We start from the raw sequence: 24772 nt of genomic DNA, 5'->3' as shown, positions 1-24772 counted from the left end.
GTGTCAAGTTGTCGTCATTTCCAGTAGCTTGATTCCCCTCCTACCACTTCTGTCCTTCAGTCTGTCCTACATCACTGTCAGCTGCCCATCCCATGGCACCATTCTGGTAACTACACAGCACTGCAAACAAATAGGGAGCCTATTTGCAGGTTCGTTTCACTTGCGATAGGATTCAGACAGTGTAACGTTGCAATTTATATCTCCCAGATGAACATCCATACAGACAGCAGTTATCATGCACTGATGGAAACATACACAGACACACAGACATTGCTTTCTTCTGCAATGCAGAGTTGGTGATCTCACCTTTGCAGGTGTGGTATCCATTTACACTGCCTACTGACACTCCTAGAGCGGGCAGCCCAGAACCTGAGCAAGGGACAGAGAGACAAACAAAGGACAAGACAAACATGTTAAGGATACAGACATGTTACCAATGAACATATGCACTCAGCACTGACCCAACCGTTTCAGGCTGTCCACTGTTGACGATGGACATCATGGCAAAAGAAAAAACAAATCCTGAGCATGAGCAAATCAACACAGCACAAGACAACAGAGCTCTCCCCCCACATGACCCATGCCAGCCCCCAAGCAAATACGTCATTGTGAAGTGGCTTATTCCTTCTGCACCAATAAATCCGCAGACCCTTTCAAAGCAGAGCCCGCTTTCTAATTCTAAGAGATCAGTCCCAGGAATTCCCCACTTCTCACATCTCAGTGCTGATCTGGGACTCCCCATTATTTCGGCTTTTTATCTTTATATTTTACCTTACTCTCTTCTAATTCCAAGTAGCTGGAAACAGAATAGCTGTGACAGCCCTACAGCCAGTACCCCCTTCTCCATTTCCTCCAGTGATGCCTATTGGTGCAGCTGGAGTAGCTGTGAAGTTCTCCATAGCCCACATTTCTGTAAGTCTTTCAACAGTCACTCCACTAATGGGCTTGGAGTAGATACCAGCTCCCCACCTCACACAGCAAGCCTGTGACCACTATATATATTTTTGCATTATCACAAGAGAACTAATATCCATGAGAATCATATTTAGAATTAGAATAGAGACTGATATTGCAGGAGCTGAAAGGCCTTTATTGAAGATATTAACTTCCCTACCTTCTTCTTTTCTTAGGGAATGAAGCTCTTAAAGAAACAGACTTGAAAAATAAACATCTTTTCTATGCAACTGGGTGTTAAAAATTATTCCGCAGAAAATCCTTCTCTTGGAATTCATTTTGGGATGATCCCAGTTCCATCCCCATTCAAACCAGAATTCCCTGGAGATGTTATATATCTGCTTTCTCATTTTCTAAGCATCCAGAAACAGTCAGCATAATAATTATAATGTCCATTTAAACATCAGATTGCAACATGAAAACTTCTCAAAATCTTTCACTGGATATGTACAAGGGACTTAAATTCAGCTACTTTTCAGGAGGGACACAGTAGTAGTTCTGTGTCAGCAACACTATACAACTAGGGCTGCCAATTAATCGCCGTTAATACATGCAATTAATGCAAAACAAATTAACTAGATCCAAAAATAGTCATGATTAATCGCACTGTGAAAAAGATAAAACAAAAGAAATAGTGTTTTTCAATTCACCTCATACAAGTCCACTCAGTCCTACTTCTTGTTCAGCCAATTGCTAATACAAACAAGTTTGTTTACATTTACGGGAGATAATGCTGCCTGCTTCTTATTTATGTTACCTGAAAGTGAGAACAAGTGTTTGCATGGCACTGTTGTAGCCGGTGTTGCAAGGTATTTGTGTGCCAGATATGCTAAACATTTGTATGCCCCTTTATGCTTTGACTTGTAAGCTCTAAAGTTACACTGCTTTGTTTTTGAGTACAGTTATGTAATAATAATAACTCTACATTTGTAAGTTATACTTTCACAATAAAGAGATTGCTTATAGGAGGTAAACTGAAAAATACTATTTCTTTTGTTTATCTTTTTTACAGTGCAAATATTTGTAATAAAAATAATAATATAAAGGAAGCACTGTACACTTTGTATTCTATGTTGTAATTGAAATCAATATATTTGGAAATGTAGAGAAACATCCAAAAATATTCATAATAGATGTAAATTGGTACTCTTATTGTTTAACGGGGCAATTAAAACTATGATTAATCGTGACTTTTTTAAAAATCTTGCAATTAATTGCGAGTTTTTTTTAAATCGTTTGACAGCCCTATATACAACATTTTGGGGGATGGGAAGCAAAGGGTAATGTCTCCAGATGAAACTCCCATTAAGGTGTTAGGTTGGCGGATGGTAATTACCAATTTAGAATTTAGCCAGGATGTTGGCGTTAAGCCCCCTTAACTCTTGCCAGGCAATCTTAAATGATCAGAAAAGCAGTCAACACATCCAATGTACATTGTATCTGACAGAGAGCATCCTCCAGCATTATCCTGGCACCTTGCTGGCGAATTGATTCAGTACCGATTCTTATACTACGTCTACATTTGGAGCTAGGGGCGTGAGTCCCCTGCTCACGTCACATGCTAGCTCTCATTGAACAAGCACGAGTATAAACAGTAGGGTAGCTGCAGTTGCACGGCTAGTGGCAGTGGTCAAACCTGCCTGCAACAGTGGGTACATACTCAGCACAGCTCAGCCGTGCCTCCACTGTGGCTACCTGTGTTATTGCGGCTGCCCTGATACTTATGCTCCCAGTAGCTGGATGGAAGCCAGTGTGAGTATGAGTATGCAGTAGGGGAATGACGCCCCCTCGCTCGTAGGGCAGATGTAGCCCTAGAGTGCCATCTACTGAAGCATCAGTACTACAGGTTGTAGCATTTTACCCAGGTATTCCTTGGAGGTTTGCTAACCTTGCTTAGTTTAGGGCTGTGACCTTACGTGGGTGTGGCTATTACCTAAAATGCTAAATGCCCATCAACAGGAGTCGCTTCTCACAAGTCGGAAAACAGCAGTTGGGATTCACAGTCATTTCCAAATAAGACAGACAGCCCCTAAATGCCTGGAGCAAGGCTAAGGTACACAGACTATTGCTGGCTCCTTTACTTTTCTCTTTGTAACAAATTTAAAGCCATTTTCTATTTGATGATGGTTTAAATAAAATATACCTAAAGAAGATCAAAAGCAAACTGAGTGCGTAAAATGACAGACCTCCACTACTTCTCCCCCTCCAAGTACATGGAAGGTGTCTTCTGGGAGGCATGGCTGTAACTCACCTGTCTTTGACCGGGCATCAGGTGCTGTGATTTCTACAATCAAATTCTCTAATGCAGTCCCTTTGCGATTGATTTCCTCCACCTGGGCCCCCTTTCCTGTCCATGCCTCCAGGAGAACCTATTAAAAGATCAGGATCAGATACCAGCATCCTACATTATGTATTTCCCACACCAGAGGGCCTATGATTGAAACAGTCTCACACCTTACGCTCAAACACATTCTGCAGCTGAGAACTACCGGTGTGTGGGGGGCAGAAGAGCAGTCAGATTTCTTTGAAAAATTAATACACGGCTCTGCATAGATTCCACTATGCATTTAAAGTTAGAAAACGTGAGCGCCCACAGTGAGGGGTGAGGTGTGTGGTTGCCAGCATTGTTTCTCTGACTGTCCCACGCAGAGCTGGGCTCGAAACCTTCAATGGTGCCCTTTTCATAGCAAGTAAAGGCCCACTTATGAGAAATCATTGCACCGACATACTGCACTGCACTTAAGCACATGAAAGCCCAGGCGTAAATGGATTAAGAGAAGCATAAAGTAGCTCACAGGATAATGTGTCCTGCAAGTTATTACATGCTTCTTTGGTTTCCACACTAACTCCACAGAGCGTTTCAGGTTTCCCTGCCCACCTTGATTTGCTGCAGGCGCTTCTCCAGTTCCTGGGTGCCCAGGGAGGTCTCTGCAGATGGCACATTCCCTTCACTTTCTTTCAGCCACTTCTTTACAGCTCCGACCAACTTTCGGAACTCGTCCAGTTGTTCCTGGCAAGATGATGCATCCTTCTCTCTAAGAGTGAAAAGGTTTAGCGAGTTAGCAGCGCGTGCTTTGCTTTGCAATTACTTTAGCCTGAATTGAGGACACCATCATCTCTGTGATCTGTGTGTGTGTGTTGCTTAGCAACAGTGTTCACAAGTAGCCAGAAACATCCTTATAGCTACACTGCATCCCTGCTTGCTGGTAGAGCATGCTTAGCCATTGACCTCGGTGCACAAGTTCAGTGTCACCTTGTCCTCTAAGGACCCAGATTCACATTCTTGGTGAAGTCCAGGTTAGCAGATCTGAAACCACTGTCTGTACAGGGCACTTGTTAGTGACCTGTAGAGAGCTGGCAGGTCCCGGGGTGGCTGGATTCACTTCCTTGCTTTCAGCTATTTGAACAAGGATTCAGGCTCATCATTGGAAAGATGAGCCTGGATATTTGTAAAAACAGCTGGAAAAAAAAGGAGGAAGAGGCCACCGATCTACTTCTACTAGCAGCCACTGCTCCATAGGAGAATAAAGGGCAAGACTCAAGGACAGAGATACTAAGGAACAGTGACAAATAATGAAACGCTTTGTGACACAAAGGCACCTTGGCAAAGGGTCCCCAAGTCTTTGCAAACAACTCTCTTCTGAGACCTGACAAACTCACTACACTGAATACACTGTTCACAGGGTTTTTATCCATATTGGATAGATAACACGGAAGGTCTCTGCTGAAAGTTTGCAATTTATCAACACTCGTACTCACGGTGTGATGTGTGTGCAGGTAACATTTAAGGACTACGGTAACTATACCGATGTTTATGGCCATAGGGTCTTAAAGTTAAGAGGAGTCGCCAGGGACTGATTACTTGGCGGCATCTTATTCATGCAGGAGGGAGTTAGCCGGTGATGCAATGCAAGGTTCAATTGTCTCTCACTGCCCCATCACAACAGTCAATGGAAAACCAATGAAAACAAGTGCAAACAATCGAAACCACTTGGTTGTAAACCAGGAACATTACAACAGGCAGGGGATTGCCTATCTACGAACAGAGACAAGAGATCCAGTATAACTCAGAGTGGGGAGAGCCCTCTGCATCCATTCACTGAGAAGACATCTTGTGGAGCAGGGGTGTTTTCATGATAGTTTAGATCCTGGTTCCCATGAAGCCAGCCAGCTCCGCAACAGACTGAATTGGAGGGGGGGAGAGAACCTATTTATTAGACAGGAGAAGGAACTATTAATAAGCATGGGCCCTAATTCAGGTTTTATGATTTTATTTTGTATTGTAACCATTTGTTTCCACCGCACTCTCGTTTCTAGCTGAATCTCTATTCTTTTTTAACTAAACCTACTTCTGTCTTAACGTCAGCACTCACAAGTGCTGTGTGTTACACAGGAGCGGTGGTTTAAGGTAAAACTGGGGCACATGGCTCCTTTGGGGGCAGAGGCTCTGGGATTTCTGTGAGCAGCTGGCGTCAGGGGCTGGGTCTCACAGGGGAATGGTTCAAAGGGATTCGGGGACAGGGATGCACCTATTGTTAACCTGGCAGGCAAAGACAGGGCTGGCATCGCCCAGAAGACAGTGCCTGAGTGGCTGCTGGTGTTATCACGGCCAAGTATACCTCTCCTGACAGGCAGAGGGTAGCAAGAGGATGCCCAGTCCTGGGTACCCCGAGAACCAGCACATGCTTCCTATAATATTTCTCTTCCACTGTGTAGTCACCGTTGGCATATTGCATGCTCATGAATGGAAGGGCAGATAATCCCTGTGGCCAAATATGCCACATGGTCATGAGAGGGAGAGGAGCTTCAGGAGTGAGACACTACTAATCTGTGGTCCACCCCATGAGACTCCCCGGCCCAGGGGACGCAGAGCTGTCAGGAAAGTGGAGCTTCGTCTTGCTCTTGTCCCTGCAACAACCACCTGCTGCCTTGCTGAATCCCCCGGCCTTTCTGCCCCTCTCCTCCAAAAGCAGCTCGCGTTCAAGAAAAGCGGGGACGCTCTGCAGGCCTAAGGTTTGTCTTCACGGCAATCGCAGGGGGTGACTGTGGCTTGTGTAGACGGGACCTGAGCTAGCTCTAATCTAACTAGCTCAGGTCCTGGAGCGGCGAAGCTGTGGCAGGGTGGGCTGTACAAACCCACTTGGAAGCCCGGGTAATTATGTGGGCAGCTGGCCCGCATCGCTGCGTCTTCCCGGCTCTCGTTCTTGAGCTAGCTGGATTACGGGTAGCTCAGGTCTGCCTACACGAGCCGCAGCCACGCTCCCCATGACCGTGGTGAAGACACAGTCCTTGCCCTGGCCTCGCCACGTCACTGTGAGCCCCCCGTGGCGGGGTTTTCTTTTGCGGGTGGTTACAACCGCATGGACTTGCAGCCGCTCTGCACGTGTGGTGCCATGTAACTGGTGAAATTCATCGCCTTCCTCTCCGCCCGGGTGACATTCCTGAAAGCACACGGGAACTTGGAGACAAGAGGCCGCTTCACACTTCAGCACATAGCTAAGCTTCCTGGGCTTGCTGCTCTCCTGCCAGGCACCATCCGAGCGTGTGTGATGCTGTCCTCTGGTAGCAGTTTATAATATGGTGTGTCCATTTATTTCCCCCCCTTCTCGCTGCACTCCCTCGTGAACAAAAGTCCCATGAAAACCCCCTTCAACTTAACTGTTTTAATGCTGCCCATTCTCTGTGGAAAGCCCCTATACCGTCACAACTCCCTCAAGCTAGGAAAAGTGAAGGGAGTCTGTCTGCAGCTAATAACGGTCACTCCTTTACCGGCCAATGAGCCTCTGCTACAATACAGTGATCTGAGCCCGGGGGGAGAAGAGCAGGAGTGGGCTTGATCCGTGGCAGCTCCGGCATGCTGAGAAAGCACGAGGCAGAGACTCTTGCAGCATACACATTTCCCCAACGCCTCCAGTCGTGCTTTTCTTAAATGTCAGCTAGAGATGACTGCATTAAGTTTTGTGGTGTAGGAGGACAACAGAGATAGAAGTCGACTTATGGTCCCCCAGCAAAAATGAAACCTTAGTAGTTCTAGCCCAACTGCGAAGTAACTTCCCATCATCGGTGAGAAGCATGTCCTTCATTTTTTAAGAGTTGTCTCTGCAGTCCAGCCCTGGAAGGACTGGAACAGGTGATCTCAGGTCTTACCTCTCCTTTGCTGCCTTCTGCAGCTGCACAAAATCCTGTTTTAGGTTGTGCACCCTCTCTTGGTGCTGAGAGGAACCTACAGGGAAACCAGAGGAGCTCAGCTCTGCGGTCAGACACTCTAAAGCATCCAGGTCCTCTTGGTGCTGCCTCATTTCTAAATTCAGCTCCTGTCAGGAGGAACGAGAGTGGGATGAAGCTCCTGTGTTTGTTCAAATGGGAGAAATGAACAGACACAGCCCTTGATGCTGACACGGGCATGTGGTGCCCTCTAACGGGCAACAAGATAAATTACACCAATGCTAAATTGGTTAGCATCGCCCCTGGAGCAGACCAGCCAGTGAACATCCCACCAGTCAGAGCAATTGGTAGGAGGACCATGGGAGAATCTAGCACAGACAGTGATCCCAGCTAACAGGAACCATGGTGTCTCCATGAAACCACTTTGATTTTGTCCCAGCCGGTCCCATTCCCTAAACCAGCGTCCCAGGGTAGCGATCCTGCTCAGTGCCCCTTAGGCGTTTTGCAGTATTAATGGAGGGCCATTCTAGCCAGTGAGGTCTAACCATATTTGCACTGGGTCTAATCAAACGGGTCAGAGTTCACTCCATCAGTTCCCAGCCAGCTGGACTGGGCAGAATTGCCTTTCTAGTCGAGCACTGCTGCTGGATAGTTCACACAGAGCTGTGAAACAGCAACGAGCAAAGCTCGCATTACCGTTCCCTTTCTCCCATGGCTGAGCAAACGGCTACTGGGGCCTGGGGTGAAGGCAGGATGTTATTTACTTTGCATGAATCCCTCCAACCTCCTTGCAAAGGGCGCCTCACAAAAAACCTTGTCGTCTGGGCCTCCATCCTTCTTTAGGCAAAAAAAAACAAAACCAAACCCCCTGCTGCTCACCTGGATCTGCTGGGAGAAGTGAGCGATGTCACGATCCGGCTGGTTGCCAGAAGCCAGCATTCGAGCTCTGCTCTCCGTGAACTGCTGCAGCTTCTCACACAGACGTTCATACTGCTCCACCTTCGGGAGGAGGCCCTTCAGCCCGCTCTCTTTCTCCTGCTGCTGCCGGCACAGCTTGTTGAAATGCTCAGTCACCTCTGCCAACTTGCCCTGCAGGGCTGAGGCTGTGGAACTGTCTGCTGTTTCCAGGAAGCGAGTCACCATTTCTCGAGTGGCTTCTAGGCTGCTCTTCTGCCGGGCAATGTCCTGCTTCAACTTCTGTTATGAGAACGCACACAGAGAAGACACTGGCTTAGTGGGACACTGAGAAAACCCAACTGGCATGAATTGGTTGATGCCCTTTGGAATTAGAAAGCTTAAAACAAGTGACATTTCTAGACAACCAAAAACATTCATGTGGATTATTTCTGTCCCGTCCTCTCTCTGCCTTCCTTCCCCACTGTGTCTGACTTTGGCTTTTCCCTTCCTCTGCTCAAATTTAACTGTCAGCCTATCCTCATCCACTGCTTCTGAACAGTAATATCCTCTCACGGTTACATTAATGTCTCTAAATGCTGCTCATTAGTTGAGGAGGCAGATAAACAGTCTCAGTGGCACTATTTCCTAGTTCAGAGAAGTCAGGTAAAGGATGGATTTAATGCCCCTTTTTAAAGGGGTTTACTGCATTTAAATGACTTGAACATACAATACAATTAAAGCACAGAACATTTTAAGATGTCTGCATAATTCAGACGCTAGCAAGAGACAGAGGAACCTTCTACCAAATGCAGGCGCTTTATGAAAGGCAGTTAAGTGAACATCTCACAGTGTTTGTGGCAAGCGACTCCTGGATGGAGAGAGACGAGAGGGAAGCCAGCTGCTCTCCTTCTAGGCTTTTCTCAATCTCAGCCATCGACTGCAGAAGATTCTCCAGCCCTTCTTGAACGCTCTGGGACTGGGCGATGGACTTCTGCAGCAGATCCGAGCGTTCTGCCAGCTGGCGGGAAAGGCTCTGAAAGCGGATCACGATGGAATCTGGAGAATTCAGCACAGGATACCATAAATGACCAACAGGGCCATGTGACTGTCACCTATGGGATCATCCCCAACACGTATAATTAGCCAAATCACCCGGAGGGGCTGGAGCTGTGAAGGTTCAATTACCAAATTCTTCAGCGGGAACAAGAAAAACCTCACCTGGTAAACAAAAGGGAAACTAGCAGCACAGAAACTGACAGGCTGGATCAGACCGAAGGCCCATCTATTCCCGTATCCTGTCTGCACCAGGGGACAGCACAAGATGCTACAAAGGAACGTGTCAGAACCCTGCAGTAGCAGAGGTGGGGTAATCTGCTCCCACACTAGAGTTAAGATGCATGTGTCTGGGGTAACCAGAAACATACACTGAATCCCAGAAGCATGGTCATTCCTCAGGGTTATTATAAGATCATTTCACTGAGGTCTCTTGTATTGTCTCTACATTAAAAACAACAGGCCTCTTCTCACTACGTCAGGCAGAAGCTGCCTGTTGCTCAGGATGCCCCTCCTCCCTCATTTTCTCAACATCTGCAGACATGTGGATCCTCCATAGGAAACAAACAGCCCCTCCCAGGGTGTTTTGGGAAGCGGGCTCTTGATATGGGCACATGTGCACACAGGTATTGTAGACAAGTTGCTATTACTTTCAGTAGCTCCTCTACCTAGATCCCGTGTCCTCCTGAACACGGCTGACTTGGGAACAGAGTCCCCTTTTTAATTTTGGTCTGTCTTCACACTTGCACATGCTAATGGACATGGACGGCTCTGCTCAGTACCTGTGGTTTCCTGAATGTGTCTGTGATCAGGGGCTGGCTCTCCTTCTATCTCCAGCAGGGAACGTGCTGCTTTCTGCAGCTTCTCCATGGGCACCTGATGTTCAGCAAGATCTCCCTGTAGATCCTGCTCCAAGACAAGACGAGACCAAAGTCAGCAATAATATACACCAAAGAGAGTGCGACACTGGTGAATGGGTCTAGCAGGTTCCACCCTTAATTTAACAGCCCCCAAGTAACCCATATGATGGGAGATCAAAATCAGCATTTTAGGCTCAGCTGTCTGGCCCCAGAGAGCTATGCTCAGGATGCACACTCAGCCTGGAGAGGGAGAGAGTCTGAAGGTCACTCACCTTGGCATTGGTGAGCTGCTTCTGCAGAACGGCTGGGTCCGAGGAAACTGTCTCTGACAGGACTTTTGCTACCCTTGCTTCACTCTCCTGCAGCCAGGTCCTGAGAGTTTCTGCCACTTCCTGGAATTGCTGGTAGCGATCCAGCAAGGTGTTCAGATGGGAACCAAGTTTGGTACACTGTAAAGGAAAATAAAATTCAAGACAAGGATATGAACCAGCACTGTCCACAACCTGCCCTTCTGTGCCCCTTGCTTTGAAGAAAGGGGAGGATAATTCACCACGGGCTTGTCTACACCTAGTGCATGGCTAGCATCATGTGAACGTACAACGCGCCTGCCTGCCATACACTAACTCGCCGCATGGATGCTGCCCTCGTGCACTCAAGGTTCCAGTTTCAAAGGGGAATATGTCAAAGTGCACTACAGAACTTTTAGCACACTACAGCAAGTTAGCGCACACCACGCTAATGAGCGGTAGATTCACACCCTGGCTTGCCACGCAGACAAGCCCTGAGGAAGAACTCCATTTTAGCATATGGGTGGGAGAGCCATGTAACAGTCACTGCCTTCTTCTGAGCTCACCCCTTGAAGATGTTTGAAGGGTACAGGTGTTCCTGACGTGAGGAAGGCGGAGAAGGGTCAGAGAGAACGTATGAGCAGATCTGATAGGTAAGGTCCTAGTTACATGCAGTCCCAGCTACCCCATCCCTACTGTGCCACACAGAAGAAACCGCATAAAAGCTTTAACCAACGGGGCTGGGAAGTGTTTCTTTACCTGGGAGTGCAGAGTAGTGTATCTTTTTGTTGCATCACCCAGTTTGCTCTTGACTAAGTTTCCTGTGGCTAATGGCTCGGGTCCTTCTTCCTTGGCAGTTCTCTCTGCATCCAGCACCTTCTGTCCTGACATGGTAACAAACCGCAAATCCCCCTTGTGGGAGATCACATCTTCCGAGAAGCTTCCCTGCCGGAGGAGCATCGGTCTTAGCGATTCAGGGTCACTGTCTCCTTTGTGCATCCGTTCCAGCTCCTGCTCCGCCTGCTCTAGCCAGGACTCAAACTCCCCGTGATCCCGCAGAAATTTCTGCAGCTCATCCCGCAACATCTGCACTTGCTTCAGCTGCTTCTCCGACTGCGACAGGCTGGCTGCGTATTGCTCCTTCAGCTCTGCCAGCCTGCCCTGAAGCCTCTGCCTCTCCTCCGGTGCGAGGTTGGGGCCCTGTTTGTCTAGGAAGGCCTGTGCTGTCTGCGTAGCTAGAATGACATCTTGCTGCTGGGAGAGCAGCTCCTGATGACGTGCCTGAAACACACAAAATAAACATGCTGTCTCGGGACCGATCTAACGTCTCCAGGGACTTATCTACGGGAGGAAGCCCTCAGTAGCTGGTGCACACTAGGTACCGTGCACTAATGCCCCCTGCAGACACTCATACTGCGCACTAAAAGTGCCTTTGTGCACTTGGCTGTAGGCAGTGTGGCTGCAGCTGTGTGAGTCCCAGGATGTTCAAGAGACAAGGGGGGTGAGGCAATATCCTGTATACTGGACTCAAAAGCTTGGCTCTCTGACTGACCGAAGTTGGTCCAATAAAATATATTATGCATCCACCGGGCCTCTGTGCTCAATAGCTGAAAGCACTCTGGAAGCGAACTAAGCCAAACGGGCTGAGGGCATTCCTAGTGCGCGCTCAGGGTGCCCACATGCGGAGTTGGTGCGGTGTAACGAATGCACTTTTAATTCATTCCTAGCTCCCTGTGCACTAACTTCCCCAGGCAGACAGGCCCAAGCAGCCCTTAGCACAGATCTCTCCTCACTGTGTTGGCAAACAACTGACCCCTCCCCTGTGTGTTACCCTGGCAACACCATTTTGCTACCCTAAACGTAAAGGGCTCTCTGCATTGCTTATCGCGCCACTAATAAATTACCGCTGAAGCAGGCGAAAAATACGCATCTCTCCACTTCCCATCTCCATTTCCCCCAGTCTGCTGTGCCAGGAGGATCCCATGAGCTCATGGCTCTCCCCTTCTGGAGCACCAGAGCAATGCCGCACAGCTACACTGGGACACCACTTCCTGACGGCAGGGTCACCAGCGCTAAGATCTAGCGTGATATTGGCAGGGAGCTTGGACACGGTGGCTTTCTAACCTTAAGCCTCTCATGCCGCTCATCAAGGCTTTCTTCCACTTCCACTAAGTGGCCGTCGAGAATGTCCTGGGCGCTTTTCCCCTGCACTGCTCCCGGAGCTTGTTCCGTTGGGTGATGTTTGTGCTCCGAGCGTCCCCCCGTCTGTTTTAAGGAGGTTACCCAATTTAGAAGCGACTCAACCTTACTCCTGTTCTCCTCCAATTCTTTGGCAGCTTTCACCTGAAAAAACAACACACATTCCGGATGAGGAGGACTGGGTTTTGGGTTTTTTTTTATTTGTATAAACTGCTGTATCAGGAGAGGGAGAGAGAATTGGTGCTGTATACAGAGAGGAATTTCACTCCTCCTTCCCCACCACACTTCCTGAGACTTGCAGAGAACTTCAAAACATTGCACTTTAATCTTCCTTTCACTGGAAAAAAAATCTGAATGTAAAGAGCTACATCCTGGCATCTGATTTATTTCATGATTCTCACCCCAGCACAATGCACAGTCCATATTCTTACTCAGACAAGAAACACTCCCAACTGGCCGTCTGATACAGAGTGAGTGAGTGTACAACTAGTGTGCGTGCACACGTGTGTACACACATCCAAGTGGTTCCTTTCACCTCTAGTTCACTGAGGTACATCGGTACTGGGGCTTATCTGGGGAGATTGAGACACTATCGGATTTTCAGAGGCACCAACTTACTTCAAAAGGCTGCACTTGAAGTTTATTACCAATTCCTGTCATCAGAGCAAGGCTCCTTTACTCTGCCCTGAGCTGCTACACGACTATTATTATTGGATTAATATTATAAATACCTAACTCTTATGTTGCACTTCTAATCCGTAGACCTCAAAGTGCTTTACAAGGGAAGTCAGTACCGTCATTTTACAGATGGGAAAACTGAGGCACAGAACGGAGAAGTGACTTATCCAAGGTCACCCAGCAAAAACAGTGGCAGAGCCAGGAACAGAATCCAGGTTTCCTCACTCCCAGTTCAGTAGCATACCCACTAGGCCGTACTGCCAACCCCCCTCAGTTAGTTCTTCACGTGTTACCTTTTCCGTCTCCTGTTGCACTGCAGCAGTCACAGCGCTCTCCAGTTCCTTCTGGGCCACGTCAGTCCGCTCCTGCAGAGACTGGAACTGCTCCTTTGCCTGGCGGAGTTTCTCCTGCAGTGCTGCCAGCTCCCCAGGGTCCATCTTGGTCCTGTTCTCCTCCAAGAACTGTTCGGTAGCTTTCAGGACGCCAGCGAAAGAGGCAGCCCGGCTCTGAATGTTCCTCTGCAGGTCCTACAAGCGTTATGGAACAATCATACAACTTTTCTGTGCCATCTGGGCTGCTCAAACCTCTTTTGCACCCTTCTGCCCTCTGCTCTAGCACTGACCTTAACGTCACTCTGCTTCTGCTGCAACGCAGGTAGGTCCCGTTCATCGGCTGCTCTCTGCTGAACTGTCAGCGTGTTCTCTGCCTGACCGAGCCAGGTGCAGAGCTCCTCCAGCTTCCGACTACGCATTGCCTGCTGCTCCTGGAGAGTCTGTGAGGAGAGGAAGAGAGGAAAGCAGGCAGTCACTACCCATCATTCATCCAGTGCCACCATGTCTCTGAAAAGCAAGGCAGGAGAGTTACAGTCTGAGCACCTGATAGGATAGGATGCAGCCCAGAAAACACCTTTTGAAACCCTCTGCTCTCAGGCAGTCATACAGGCTGCATGAATATGCATCAGAGCCCAGCAACATTTCTCTGTAATTCAAGCTGTCTTCTCTCCTCTCCTTCTTAGATGTGAGACCATTCAACCAATTTTTAATAATTTCACAAGGGGGCAATGTTCCAAGTTATGCAATCCAAACATGGCCCTCCTTGGTACAATTAACCAAAGGCTGCTCTGGCTTTGCTGTTCTTCTCAACCTCAAGAAAATTAAAATGTACCCGAAACCCGTGAAATGCCATCTCTAGAAAGGCTGGCTGTGCGGAATAAGCTGGTCTCATGCGCACTGCAGCTTTGGAGCATTGACTGACCCAAGGCAGGTTTATTTTTGACACCAGGGTGATAAAGGGTTTCTGTAGCTGATCCAATTCCTAGATTTTGCCACTAATGCACAATACAGAAGCGCCTGTTTGAGCAATTGAGCATGATGTGTGACCTGACAGTCCTTACAAAAAACTCTTTGCCAGCGGCGGGGAGGGGTGGGGGAAATTTGTTTCTTCTGGTGCTGTAGCAACTAAACATACAAACTTGTGCAAAATGCTGCGGTCATTTCTTTCAATCTTTAAGATACATAACAGAGGCAGTTCAAAAGAGCATTCTTAAGAGCTCTTCGGCTGCAAAGCGAGATCTTCCTGGGTTAGGATGGGGTGCACACTGAATCTGAAAAAGCAAAGCAAACTGGTTAATACATACACAGAGATGGCATAGGCAGAGTGTTATTGAGAGCAACTGTTAATAAAAACATTACAGTATGAATAGTGTCTCGAGTGAAAAGGTCCATGCGGTTACGTGGGCTGTGGGAATACAGCAGAGAGCCAGGAGCTGGTGCGGGTGGCTGCTGTGTGCCTGGATATTAAGATATTATTCAAAGGGCTGTTCTCATGTGTCTGCAGAACATTAATTGTGCAAGGAAAAGGAGAAACTAACACCACTGGTTATCATGAGTTGCACAGTGGGCAGTGTGTGCAGTTATTTTCTGATGTGGATCATATAGGAACTAGGTTGATTCCACCAAACCGGTGCACTTGTGATCTCAGCTCGACTCAGGCAGGTTTCCAGAGCTGAACGCCAAAGGGACTGATCAGCTGTGCTATCTAAGAGCTCTCAAGAGCTTGGTTATTTCTGAATATTTCCAGAGGGAAAGCAGAAACTCACTCCCTTGGAACATGGGATGGGCGGAGCAACAGAAAGGAGAAATCAAATCCTTTTGAAGAAACTCCTGACGTGCCGTGTGGCATCACGAATCATTACAAAGCTTACACCCAAACCAGAACACCCAATGGCAAGTGTTTCACTGCGTGTTCTTAAGGCTGAAAACATCTCAGTCAACAACACACAACAGGTCTCATGACCTTCACCTCATCAGTCTGCTCCACTTGCCGGAGACAGACCTGCAGGACCTCCGCCTGAGCTGCCACCCGCTCAGAAAGATCCCGGAAAGACTTCTGCAGTTCATTGAGCTGTCTCAGCAGCTGCCTGCTTTGTTGAGGGGTCAAGTCCTGGGCGTGCTCAGAGATAAAGAACTGAATGTCGAAAGCAGTTGCATCAAGCTCAGATTTGGTGTGAGCAAGGGGATCTTTCAACTCCTGAACATAAGGGGACAAAAGAGAAATAGCTAGTCAGTGAAATGACACTTGTCTGTGTGCATTTTTCTAAGTTGCTGGTTTTGGATAAGATCCATGGATAAAGGGAATCCTACAGCTCAGAAACAGAGGTATTCCAGCCAGCTCTCCATCAAGAGAACAGGATATTTCAGGCACCCAAATAGACACTAAGAGCCTGTCAATACAAACACTTCGTTTGCGACAACCTGGGGTGTCAAACTACCCCACAGTAGCCTGCTGCACGCTAAGTGTCCATGTGAACACGAAGGGCCGAGTACTAGGAGTTCTCTAGTGTGTTTTTATCTACTCCTGTTCCAAAGCAGCTCAGATCAAAGCGCACAGGCAACTTTTAGCATGTGGCAGGAGGGTGTACAAAGACACTCAGTGTGCAGCAGGCTAGTGCAAGGTAGATGTATACCCCAGCTTGCCATGAAATAAGTGTTTGTACAAGAAGTCTTAACAGAAGCGTGTACAACAGCACATATGTAATGGCGTCTGGATAGCCCTGTTTTTCTGACTTTTCTCCTTTCTCTTTATACCAGACCTCCCAACAGCTTTGGAAAAAAACATCCCATCATTGGCATTCTGGTCACAGACCCAGTTTCTCTCTGTGTACTTGGTGCAGCACTGGAGATGTACCCAGATTCAGAAACAACTGTTTATAGTCTATGTGCCAACCGCCCTCCAGCCTCCTCATTATGTAGATCATGGTGTAGGAACAAAAACCTCTCCTGGAGCTACCTCCTCCTTCCAATACCTTACCCCCCCAACCCCCACGGCTTGGGTCTCAAAAGCATAGTTCTATGAGCCGTGAGGACAGCCTCCATTGACCAGTTTGAGAACCACTACCAAGAGAGGATAAAGAGACTGCGTCGCTCAGTAACGGCTCCAGATTGCACTCTGAAGGAGATCACTACTTATTTTTGTACATATTTCCCTATGTTCTTTGAAGAGCTGAGCAGCAATAGAATGTTCTTCTTGTTGCTGAAACAGAACGGGGAAAAAACTCGTCTCATTTCACACACACACCGCCCCCATGGCATTATTACGCATACTCCCAAGAGTTCAAGGACTGAAAAGCAGGCTAGAATATTGGCATCTCCTTGCACAATAACTGACAAAGAGAAAGCCACAAAGAATCCAGGAGGAAGGCTGGATTAAAAGCACCCCTTTCCCTGTAGGAGGCCGCAATTTTATCTGTGAGGATCAGGGCTGTTGCCATGGCTACCTTATAGTGTTGGAGGCAGCGATTCAAGCTGTTCCCGTCAGTTGCATTGTGGTAATCACTGCTGTCCAGAGATAATGTAGTATCACAGACCCAGTTCTGCAGCTCTTCCAGTTTGCCCTGAAGTCTTTTATGCTGTGTTAAGATTTTTGCCTTAAAATGAAAAGTGCACCAATTAAAAATCAGGAAACTGATATAGGAATGAACGCAGAGAGGTCCCTCAGTATGGGGCTGAAGCAGAACAGGAAGGACAAATGTCTGTTGGTGAGTTGTACCTTTTCAGTTTCTGCAGCCCCACGAAGGTTTAGCAGCCAGGAGTGCAAGACATCGCTCACTGAGCTCAAAGACTTCTGAAGGTTCTTAGCATCTTTCTCCAGGGCTTTCAGCAATTGTTCAGGGACTTCTTGTGGCTGGCTGGCCACAATCCACTTCACAGACTCCAGCTCCTGATTCATTGAAGAGGACAGGTCCTTCAGCTCCATGTCCAGGACCTGAGGCAAGACAGGATCACTAAGTATCACAATGACTTCATACTCTCACTCCCAGCATGCACAGGGCATGCCTACACTGCAAAAAAAAAAAGACCTGCCGCACTGAATCTCAGAGCCTGGGTCGACTGACTCAGGCTCATGGGACTAAAAATAGCAGCATAGATGTTTGGGCTCAGGCTGGAGCAAGGAGGGAGGGTCTCAGAGCCCAGGCTTCTGCCCAAGCCCATATGTCTACACTGCTATTTTTAGGCTCACAAGCCTGAATCAATTGACCCGGGCTTTGAGACTCAGTGCCGTGGGTTTTTTTCTTTGCAGTGTAGACATAACCACAGTCACACAAAGGCTGGAAGAAACTGGATCCAAACAATGCATGTATCTGCTAAAAAGATTCATTACCATCCACCAATTCATCCAACTATTCTCAGCTGGCCAGGTTATAATAATCCATTCCAGACAGTGAACCTAAGTGTGAATTAAATGAATGGGCTGTCTAAGCACAGACGAAGACCTGAGCCAGAAAGAAAGTTGGAGAGACAGACACTCGTTGTTTGCATTTTGAGTATCTTTTAGACCCCAGACTAAACTTCTCCATTGTGCTCACAAGAGACAGTGAGCAGCTGCTACAGCCCAGTAACTGTGCGCACGACCCCTGAGAGGGATCACCCACGGGGAAGAAGAACGCTGGAGCTGGACTAATTTTAGCACAGGGGCTCTCTCTCACCTCAGCCTGATGCAGCAGATCTTGCAACGCTTCTAAATTCAGCTCTGCAGGCTGAACCTGTTTAATTCTCATCTCAATATCTCGGAGCATGGACAGATAAGACACCAGCTTCTCATCATGCTCCAGACACACCTGTTTGCTGAACATAGTCTGTGGAGGCAAAGCACATACTTCAGTTTTAGAGAGAAAAGTAAATCAGAATGAGGTATTTTAAAGAAATCTTCGCAGTCTGTCTCAGCAATTTTCCACATTAGAGACTGCTCACTTGCTAATCTTATCTACATGATTTACTATGGAGAAATAAAAAAAGCTCTCTTTTTCCAACAACACTTAAAAATAGCAACAAATCAGCAGTGTTATCATCAAACTGCTAAACAATGGGCTTATGCATCTGCCATTTGTAAGTAATGTTCTTGCAAAATAAAACTGAGATTCAAATATTTCCCCCCATTCATTACAGTTTCAATTGCCAAGTCAATTCCAGTTATTATCTTCTGGGGCTGAAACTCCCCCTAGGCTCCCTACACTCACTACATTTATTCTTCTTACTGTCAAGTTTGTTTGTCCAAAATCTTGCTCACTAATATCAAATGTACATAAATATCCAAGAATTTTAAAAGAAAACATTTACCTTGGCTGGTTTTGTAGATTCCTGTGGAGGTTCTTGCCATCTCTCCCCGTCTGCCATAGTTAAGCATGATTTTTGATCACCAATGCTGTCCTCCTTTCTGGCTATTTCCTGGGGTGTCTTTCCTTCTGATTTAAAGGCTGTAGAGGATCCTGCTTCATCCCTGGTGAACTCTGTGGTTGTTTCCTTCAGAGTCTGTTTCTTTAATTCAAGGATTATAGAGGATTCTGGATTACCTCTGGATTCCTCTCTGGTAATTAACTCTGGTGTTTTTTTCTCTGCTATACCCACTATGGAGGATACCAGATCCCTGGTTTCCTCTTTGGTCATTATTTGGGATATCGTTTTCTCTGATTTAACTGTTACAGAGGTGTCCTCACCATTTCTGATCTCTCCAATTGTCTCTTGGAGTGCATCTGTCTCTGGAGCAATGATGAATTTCTGATCTTCTTTGATATTCTCTTCCAGTCCCAACTCAGTCACCTCCTTTTCTCTTTCAGAAACCTGTTTCTCACTAATCTCTGTTTGTTTTTGTTCAGCCAGACCCCTCAGCATCCCATCAGCTGTTTTCTTGGTAGTGGTGTCATACTTTGATTCCTGAACACCTGAGGTCAACTCTTCCTTGATCTTTCTCATCAAAGTTTCTTTGGTACTTGGGACAGGAAGGGACTGTTTTTCCTTGGAAGATTTCTCCAGTTTAGTGGTTTCTTCCAGGATACTGATCTGCTCTGGTTTCTTTTTCTCAGTTTTCTTCTTTCCCATGGGTTTTAGATCAGCCTCACTCAACATTTCTGGAACCCCAAGACTTCTGGTCTCAAGAATTTCTGCCTCTGATCTCTGTGGTTTAGTTTCAGTGTGCTTCATTGTTATTTCAGTGACACATTTGTCTTCAATATGCTTATCACAAATTGCAATCTTGAAGGGTTCTTTAGCATTTATGCAGACTATTTCTTCCTCTCCTTGAACCACAGAAACTGATTTTTTTGATGCTGCCTTTACTGCTTTTGATCCCTCCATTTTCTCATCTAAGTTATTCTGACCTACTTCAGAAGCCGTAGCTATAGCTTCCTGTTTTTCCAGAACCCCATCTTCACTTAAAAGAGTTCTCTCTCTTCCTTCATCCCCATCTCTTTGATGTATCATTTCACCAGCAAATGATTGCTCTCTCCCTGCCCCCAGTCTCTCTCTTTCCTCTTCTGTCTCCTCAGCTACTGCTACTTTCTCCCCCAATTCCTTTTTCACCTGGGATCTGTTTTTTCTAATATCTTTTTTCTGAGTCTTTGTTGCTGCATCTGGAGACACAGGCATTGCAGCTAATACCAAGGGAGGTTCAGGGGACAATTCAGCCTCCCCTATGAGTTGACCCATTACACAGTCTTCTGAGATATCAAGAGGAGGCGATTTCTGCACTTCTTCTTTCATTATACTCATTGTTTTTTGTGGGCTGTCAGAGTCAGCAACTGCAGCACCTCCAACTGCACCGTAGTCCACCGCTTCACGTCTTGCTTTGCATGCCTCAGTATCAGACATTTCAGTGGCATGACTGCACGTGGCCAATCTTTCCTCTTTTGGCGTTCCATTTTGCACTAGCTGTTGGGAGTGACCTTTATATTCTCGCCACTCTTCAGGATCAGATTTGTCATTGAGTATCCAAATGCCTTCTGGACTAGCAGCAGTTAATTGTTGGCTGACTAATCCTCTTTCAACAGCTTCCTTTAAAGTTACTCTCTCTCCACTCTTAGTGTCAACAATCCCGCCCGCCATCATTTGGTTAGATGCAATGATTCTCACCATTTCTTCATCCACCACTTCCTGTTCCAAAGCAGACACCAGAGACAGTCTTCTGCCTGTAGCACCTTCCATAATGCCACCAGTGTCGGCTTGAGCCTGCAGTACTCTCAAGGTGGGCAAAAGATCTACTTCCTCCAGCTTTACTGCCTGAAGACACGTGAGAGCTTTCCCAGTCACCTTGTCCTTGATTGCTCGGAAGGGAATGATCTCCAGATACCTTTGTCCAGATTCAATGTCAATTTTACACTTCTTCACAAATTCTGAATAGGGAATCACCATACAGCTCTCAGGATCTACAATTCCATGTTTCATTTCGGAAGACAACACTGCTTTTTCCATAGTTGGCTCAGATATCAATCCTTCCTTTACAGCTTTAGACAAAGCCAGCCTCTGGCCAGAAACAGGGTCAATAACGCTTCCACTCAAAGCCTGTATTTCTTGTACTTTACCATGAAAGTCCAAGTTAACTATCCCTAATGACACTGCCTGGGATAAGGATACAAATTCCTTTGTTTCTGGATGAACATACTGGTGCAGACACACACTTTCAGCCTTCATGAGTTCTTTGCACAAGTCTTGATCGATCAATCCATGTTTCATTGCATTATTTACTGAAAGTCTCATTCCAGACATGTGGTGAATAATACCTCCATCTGCTATCTGTTTGGTCAAGAGTTGAAGGGCTTTTCCCTGATCAAGAAGCCCTTTTTCAATCGACTGGACAACAGTCAAAGGTTCTTTGGTTTTAGGATCCATAATTCCACTTGTTTCAGCCTGTAATCTAATGAGCTTCTGTCTAGTTTCATCTTCAGCATCTTTTCCTTTAGAAGCTTTCTCTAACTTTATAAGTTCCCCTTGACTAGAGGGCTTGACCAAGTCAAGATTTGAAGCCAAAGTGACTGATATTTTTTTGCCTCGTTTCAAGTCAACAATTCCTCCAGTAACCACTTGTCCTTCTAAAATTCTCAATGCTGTTTCCTCATCCAGTAGGCCAACTTCAGCTGCATCCTTGACAGAGTAGACAATATTATTACATGGGTCAAGAACACCACTTATAGCTTTATCAGACGTGAGCACCTTGTGCAGAAGTTTCTCATCCATCAGACCTTCACTAATGACCTCTTCAGTGGTTAACGATTCGCACGTGTGCGAGTCAAAGAAGCCACTGAACATTTTCATTTTCTCCATCAGTTTAACGGCTGTGTGGCTGGGCACTATGCCACAAGTTACGGCTTCATTCAGAAGAAGATTCTGACCCGTCTGCTCATGGTATATACCCCCACTTTGGAGCTGCGCCAACAGCATTGTTAAAGTGCGGTCTTCTCCCAGTTCTGCAGAATGTTTGGGTAGCACGGAAGTTCCACTCATACTGAAATCGACTGATAAACCTTCCATATCCTCTTCTTCTAGTTCCAATACTCTGGAGCTCTCATTATTTTCTGTTTCTCTTTCTTCCATTTGCTCCTCATCTCCAGTTTTAAGTGGCATAATTTCCCCTCTTTTCACTGATTTGCTCGTAGTTTTTTCCTTATTCAACAAATTCTCTTCCATAATAGCTTGTGTCTCTACTTCAGATTCCACCCTTCTCGGAATTTTCTCTTGCATGATTTGTGGTTTCTCTATATTCTCGGATACATCCATAGACATACAGGTTTCTTTTCTCACGTCATCTCTTACGATTTCAGGTGCTCTCTCTTTGACTTCGTCCATTAAAAGTTTAGCAGCATTGGAAGCTATCCCCATCTCCACCAGCACTTCCTCTGCTTCTCTAATGGGGTCATTAACAGATTCTTGCCTTGACAGTTCGATTTGATTTCCATTCCTGGTTATAGTCAGTCTTTGTTCTCTTCCACATTCAGCATCAATTTCACTCTTAAGGGAAGCTCGCTGGGCAGAAATCTTTTCCTGTTCCTGAAGATTCAGAGTTTTTTCTTTATCCGTTGATGGAAAACTTCCAATTTGTATCACTGGACTTTTGTCATTTAGAGAAGTACTTTCTGGCAGGTGATTCTTAGTTTCCTCTTTCAAAGGGGTAAATTGAAACTCGAGTTGCTTCAAAGCTAAAGCATTACAGGTCTCCCTTTCAGTAGCTGCACTCTCCCGGTCTTCTGTCTCCTCAAGAACGTCCAGACCTTTATAACCATCCTTGCTAACTTCCAACAGATGAGTACTTGATCCATTTTCTTGAGCTTGTATAAGGGCTTTAGTGAGATCATTTAACTCCCCATCTACTAGGAGCAGCTTGTGGCCATTGTGGATGTTGATGTAGCTGTGGGTCATCAAATGGAATATCAGCCTATCATCATCACTCCTCAGCAGAGGGTGATTCTGGTCTTCATGACACAGGGGACTCCTTCCTCCAAAGCCCATGCTCAGTTTGCCTCTGGCTGTAGAGCCTGCCAGCTGCATACTGGGCATCACATCAGGTATGACGGTAGATTTTAGTTTCTTGGCAACATCTCTCTCCAAGATGCCATGCTCTACTGCTGTCTTCCAGGTCAAGACCTCCGTGGTTTCTGGTATGAAGAGAGCCTTAATGAGCTGTCTGTTACTAAGAATCTTACGAGCCAACTCAGTAGACAGGATACCTTGCTCTAGGGCATCTGCAACTGGGAGAATCTCGCCCGACTCAGGCCACAGCAGCCCCATAAAGGACCAAAGGGATTCCAGAAGCACCAGTGCAATCCTCGATGCGACTAAATCTTTCTTTACTGCTTCATCTATTGTCAGTCTCTCTCCTGTGACCGTATCTATAATGCCGCCTGTCTGAAGTTGTCGGATCAGGAGCGCACATGCCATGTCCTGGTCAATCAAATTATGTCTCACTGCCTCGTCCACAGTCAGCCTGTGCCCTGTTCTGGGGTCTACAATGCCACCAGCAAAAAGCTGGGCTTCCAACAGCCTCACAGTGACTTGCCTATCTATTAGCCCCTCCTGGACAGCACGGAAGATGCTAACTTTCCTGCCTGATTTCAGGCTGACCATCCCACCTGCCAGCTGCTTGACGGGGAGCAATCTCAGGCCAGTCTCTTGGTGAATGATACATCGCTGCATTAGCTCAGTCAGGCTGATTTTCTTGGCTGTGTCGGGGTCAATCAAATTCCTGCAAGATCTCAGGTGAGATGTCAGTTTTGAGTGAAGCGGAGTAGTAACGAGGCCTTCTTGAACAGCCTTTTCCAAGCTGATCCGGCCCTGACTTGATAGGACTATAAAACCCCCTGTAACAAGCTGAACTTCTAAAATCTTCAGGCCCATGCCCTCGCTAATCATTCCCTCTTCTATTGCAGAAACAATGGGCAGAAACGGTTCTCCTTCAAAGCTAGTTTGACGTATCAGAAGAAGAGTATCCTGCAGCTCCTGCAGCAGCTCCAGAGTCCTGTGATCGATGATGTTTCTTGCCAGGCCTTCCGCCAAAGAGAGTTTCTCGTTGGTCTCAGGAACGACTAGGCCGGATGTGATAACCTGAGCCTCCAGCAGTGCAAAGCCTGTGTCCTGGTCTATGAGACCTTTCTGCATGGCACCAAAGATAGGGAATATTTCCACTGTGCTCAAGTCTATAACTCCTGCAACTGTTTCACACCCCTAAAAATGGAAAGAGAAAATAAAAATCAAATCAGAACCACAGAGGCAGTTAAAAGCAAGTCATCATTTAGAGCAACTACCGTGCATCAAGTCTGGGGATGTCTCAGTTTCCAGGACAAGGGAAAATAAAAACAAACCAAAAAAAAGGCTAGAGAGCAGAGCCCAAAGGGTATGAAATGCAACTCCGAGTGCATCTCAGCAAGAAGCTGATGTAAACAACGATACATTTTCTAACGTGCACGTTGTTTCTGAGCTCAGCTAGTCCTCCACACGGCAGCACTGACACCCACCATCACAATATTGCAGCAAAGCAGCAAGCAGCAAAACCCAGTGTTACTAATGTTCCACTGAAAGACCAACAGAGAGAGACACACACACACATTTAGACAGACACACACTTTAGCCTTTCAACATTTCACTTCAAAAGGGAACGGACAATATGAAGCCCAGTTTGTGCTCCCTACGAGGCAAAAGAAAAAAGAAAAAAAGAAGAAAAAGCCACCTTCAGGGGTTCAGAAAAGGGTGTAGCTGCTCCCACAGTGCCTGCCATGCAGATCTGCAGTGCCAGCCACCAACAGGAAAGACGGCACCCCATGGCAGATACCAGCCCACCAGCAAAAGCAGACCAGCCATGCACCAAAGGGCAAGGAAGTTGCCTCTGCCCATGCAAGTGGGCTCTAGTGCAGTGTTCTCT

At 46.7% G+C, this 24772-nt stretch overlaps 1 protein-coding gene across 16 annotated transcripts in view; it reads right to left on the bottom strand.

Annotated features, from left to right (window-relative positions):
• MACF1 (microtubule actin crosslinking factor 1) overlaps window positions 1-24772 on the bottom strand; it is a 222084-nt gene that overhangs the window by 79925 nt on the left and 117387 nt on the right. For 13 of the 16 annotated variants that reach the window (XM_067533972.1, XM_067533965.1, XM_067533971.1 and 10 more), the window contains 17 exons: window positions 18709-24078; window positions 18078-18227; window positions 17141-17356; window positions 16869-17018; window positions 15395-15622; window positions 13716-13865; window positions 13387-13620; window positions 12341-12559; window positions 10976-11497; window positions 10202-10378; window positions 9852-9975; window positions 8864-9072; window positions 7999-8316; window positions 7102-7268; window positions 3833-3989; window positions 3206-3323; window positions 307-369 (listed from right to left, as the gene is read on the bottom strand). In XM_067533972.1, coding sequence (XP_067390073.1) covers window positions 307-369; window positions 3206-3323; window positions 3833-3989; window positions 7102-7268; window positions 7999-8316; window positions 8864-9072; window positions 9852-9975; window positions 10202-10378; window positions 10976-11497; window positions 12341-12559; window positions 13387-13620; window positions 13716-13865; window positions 15395-15622; window positions 16869-17018; window positions 17141-17356; window positions 18078-18227; window positions 18709-24078 — 8572 coding nt within the window. The remainder of the gene's footprint in view (window positions 1-306; window positions 370-3205; window positions 3324-3832; window positions 3990-7101; window positions 7269-7998; window positions 8317-8863; window positions 9073-9851; window positions 9976-10201; window positions 10379-10975; window positions 11498-12340; window positions 12560-13386; window positions 13621-13715; window positions 13866-15394; window positions 15623-16868; window positions 17019-17140; window positions 17357-18077; window positions 18228-18708; window positions 24079-24772) is intronic. The other 3 variants (XM_067533978.1, XM_067533979.1, XM_067533980.1) reach the window with 1 other exon arrangement.

Source organism: Emydura macquarii, unplaced genomic scaffold (assembly GCF_026122565.2).
Source record: "Emydura macquarii macquarii isolate MOO-44397 ecotype Brisbane River unplaced genomic scaffold, CSIRO-AGI_Emac_v2 contig_3348, whole genome shotgun sequence".
Lineage (NCBI taxonomy): Eukaryota > Metazoa > Chordata > Testudines > Chelidae > Emydura > Emydura macquarii.
The sequence above is the reverse complement of the archived record's forward strand: the minus strand, read 5'-3'. Positions and strand labels throughout refer to the sequence as shown.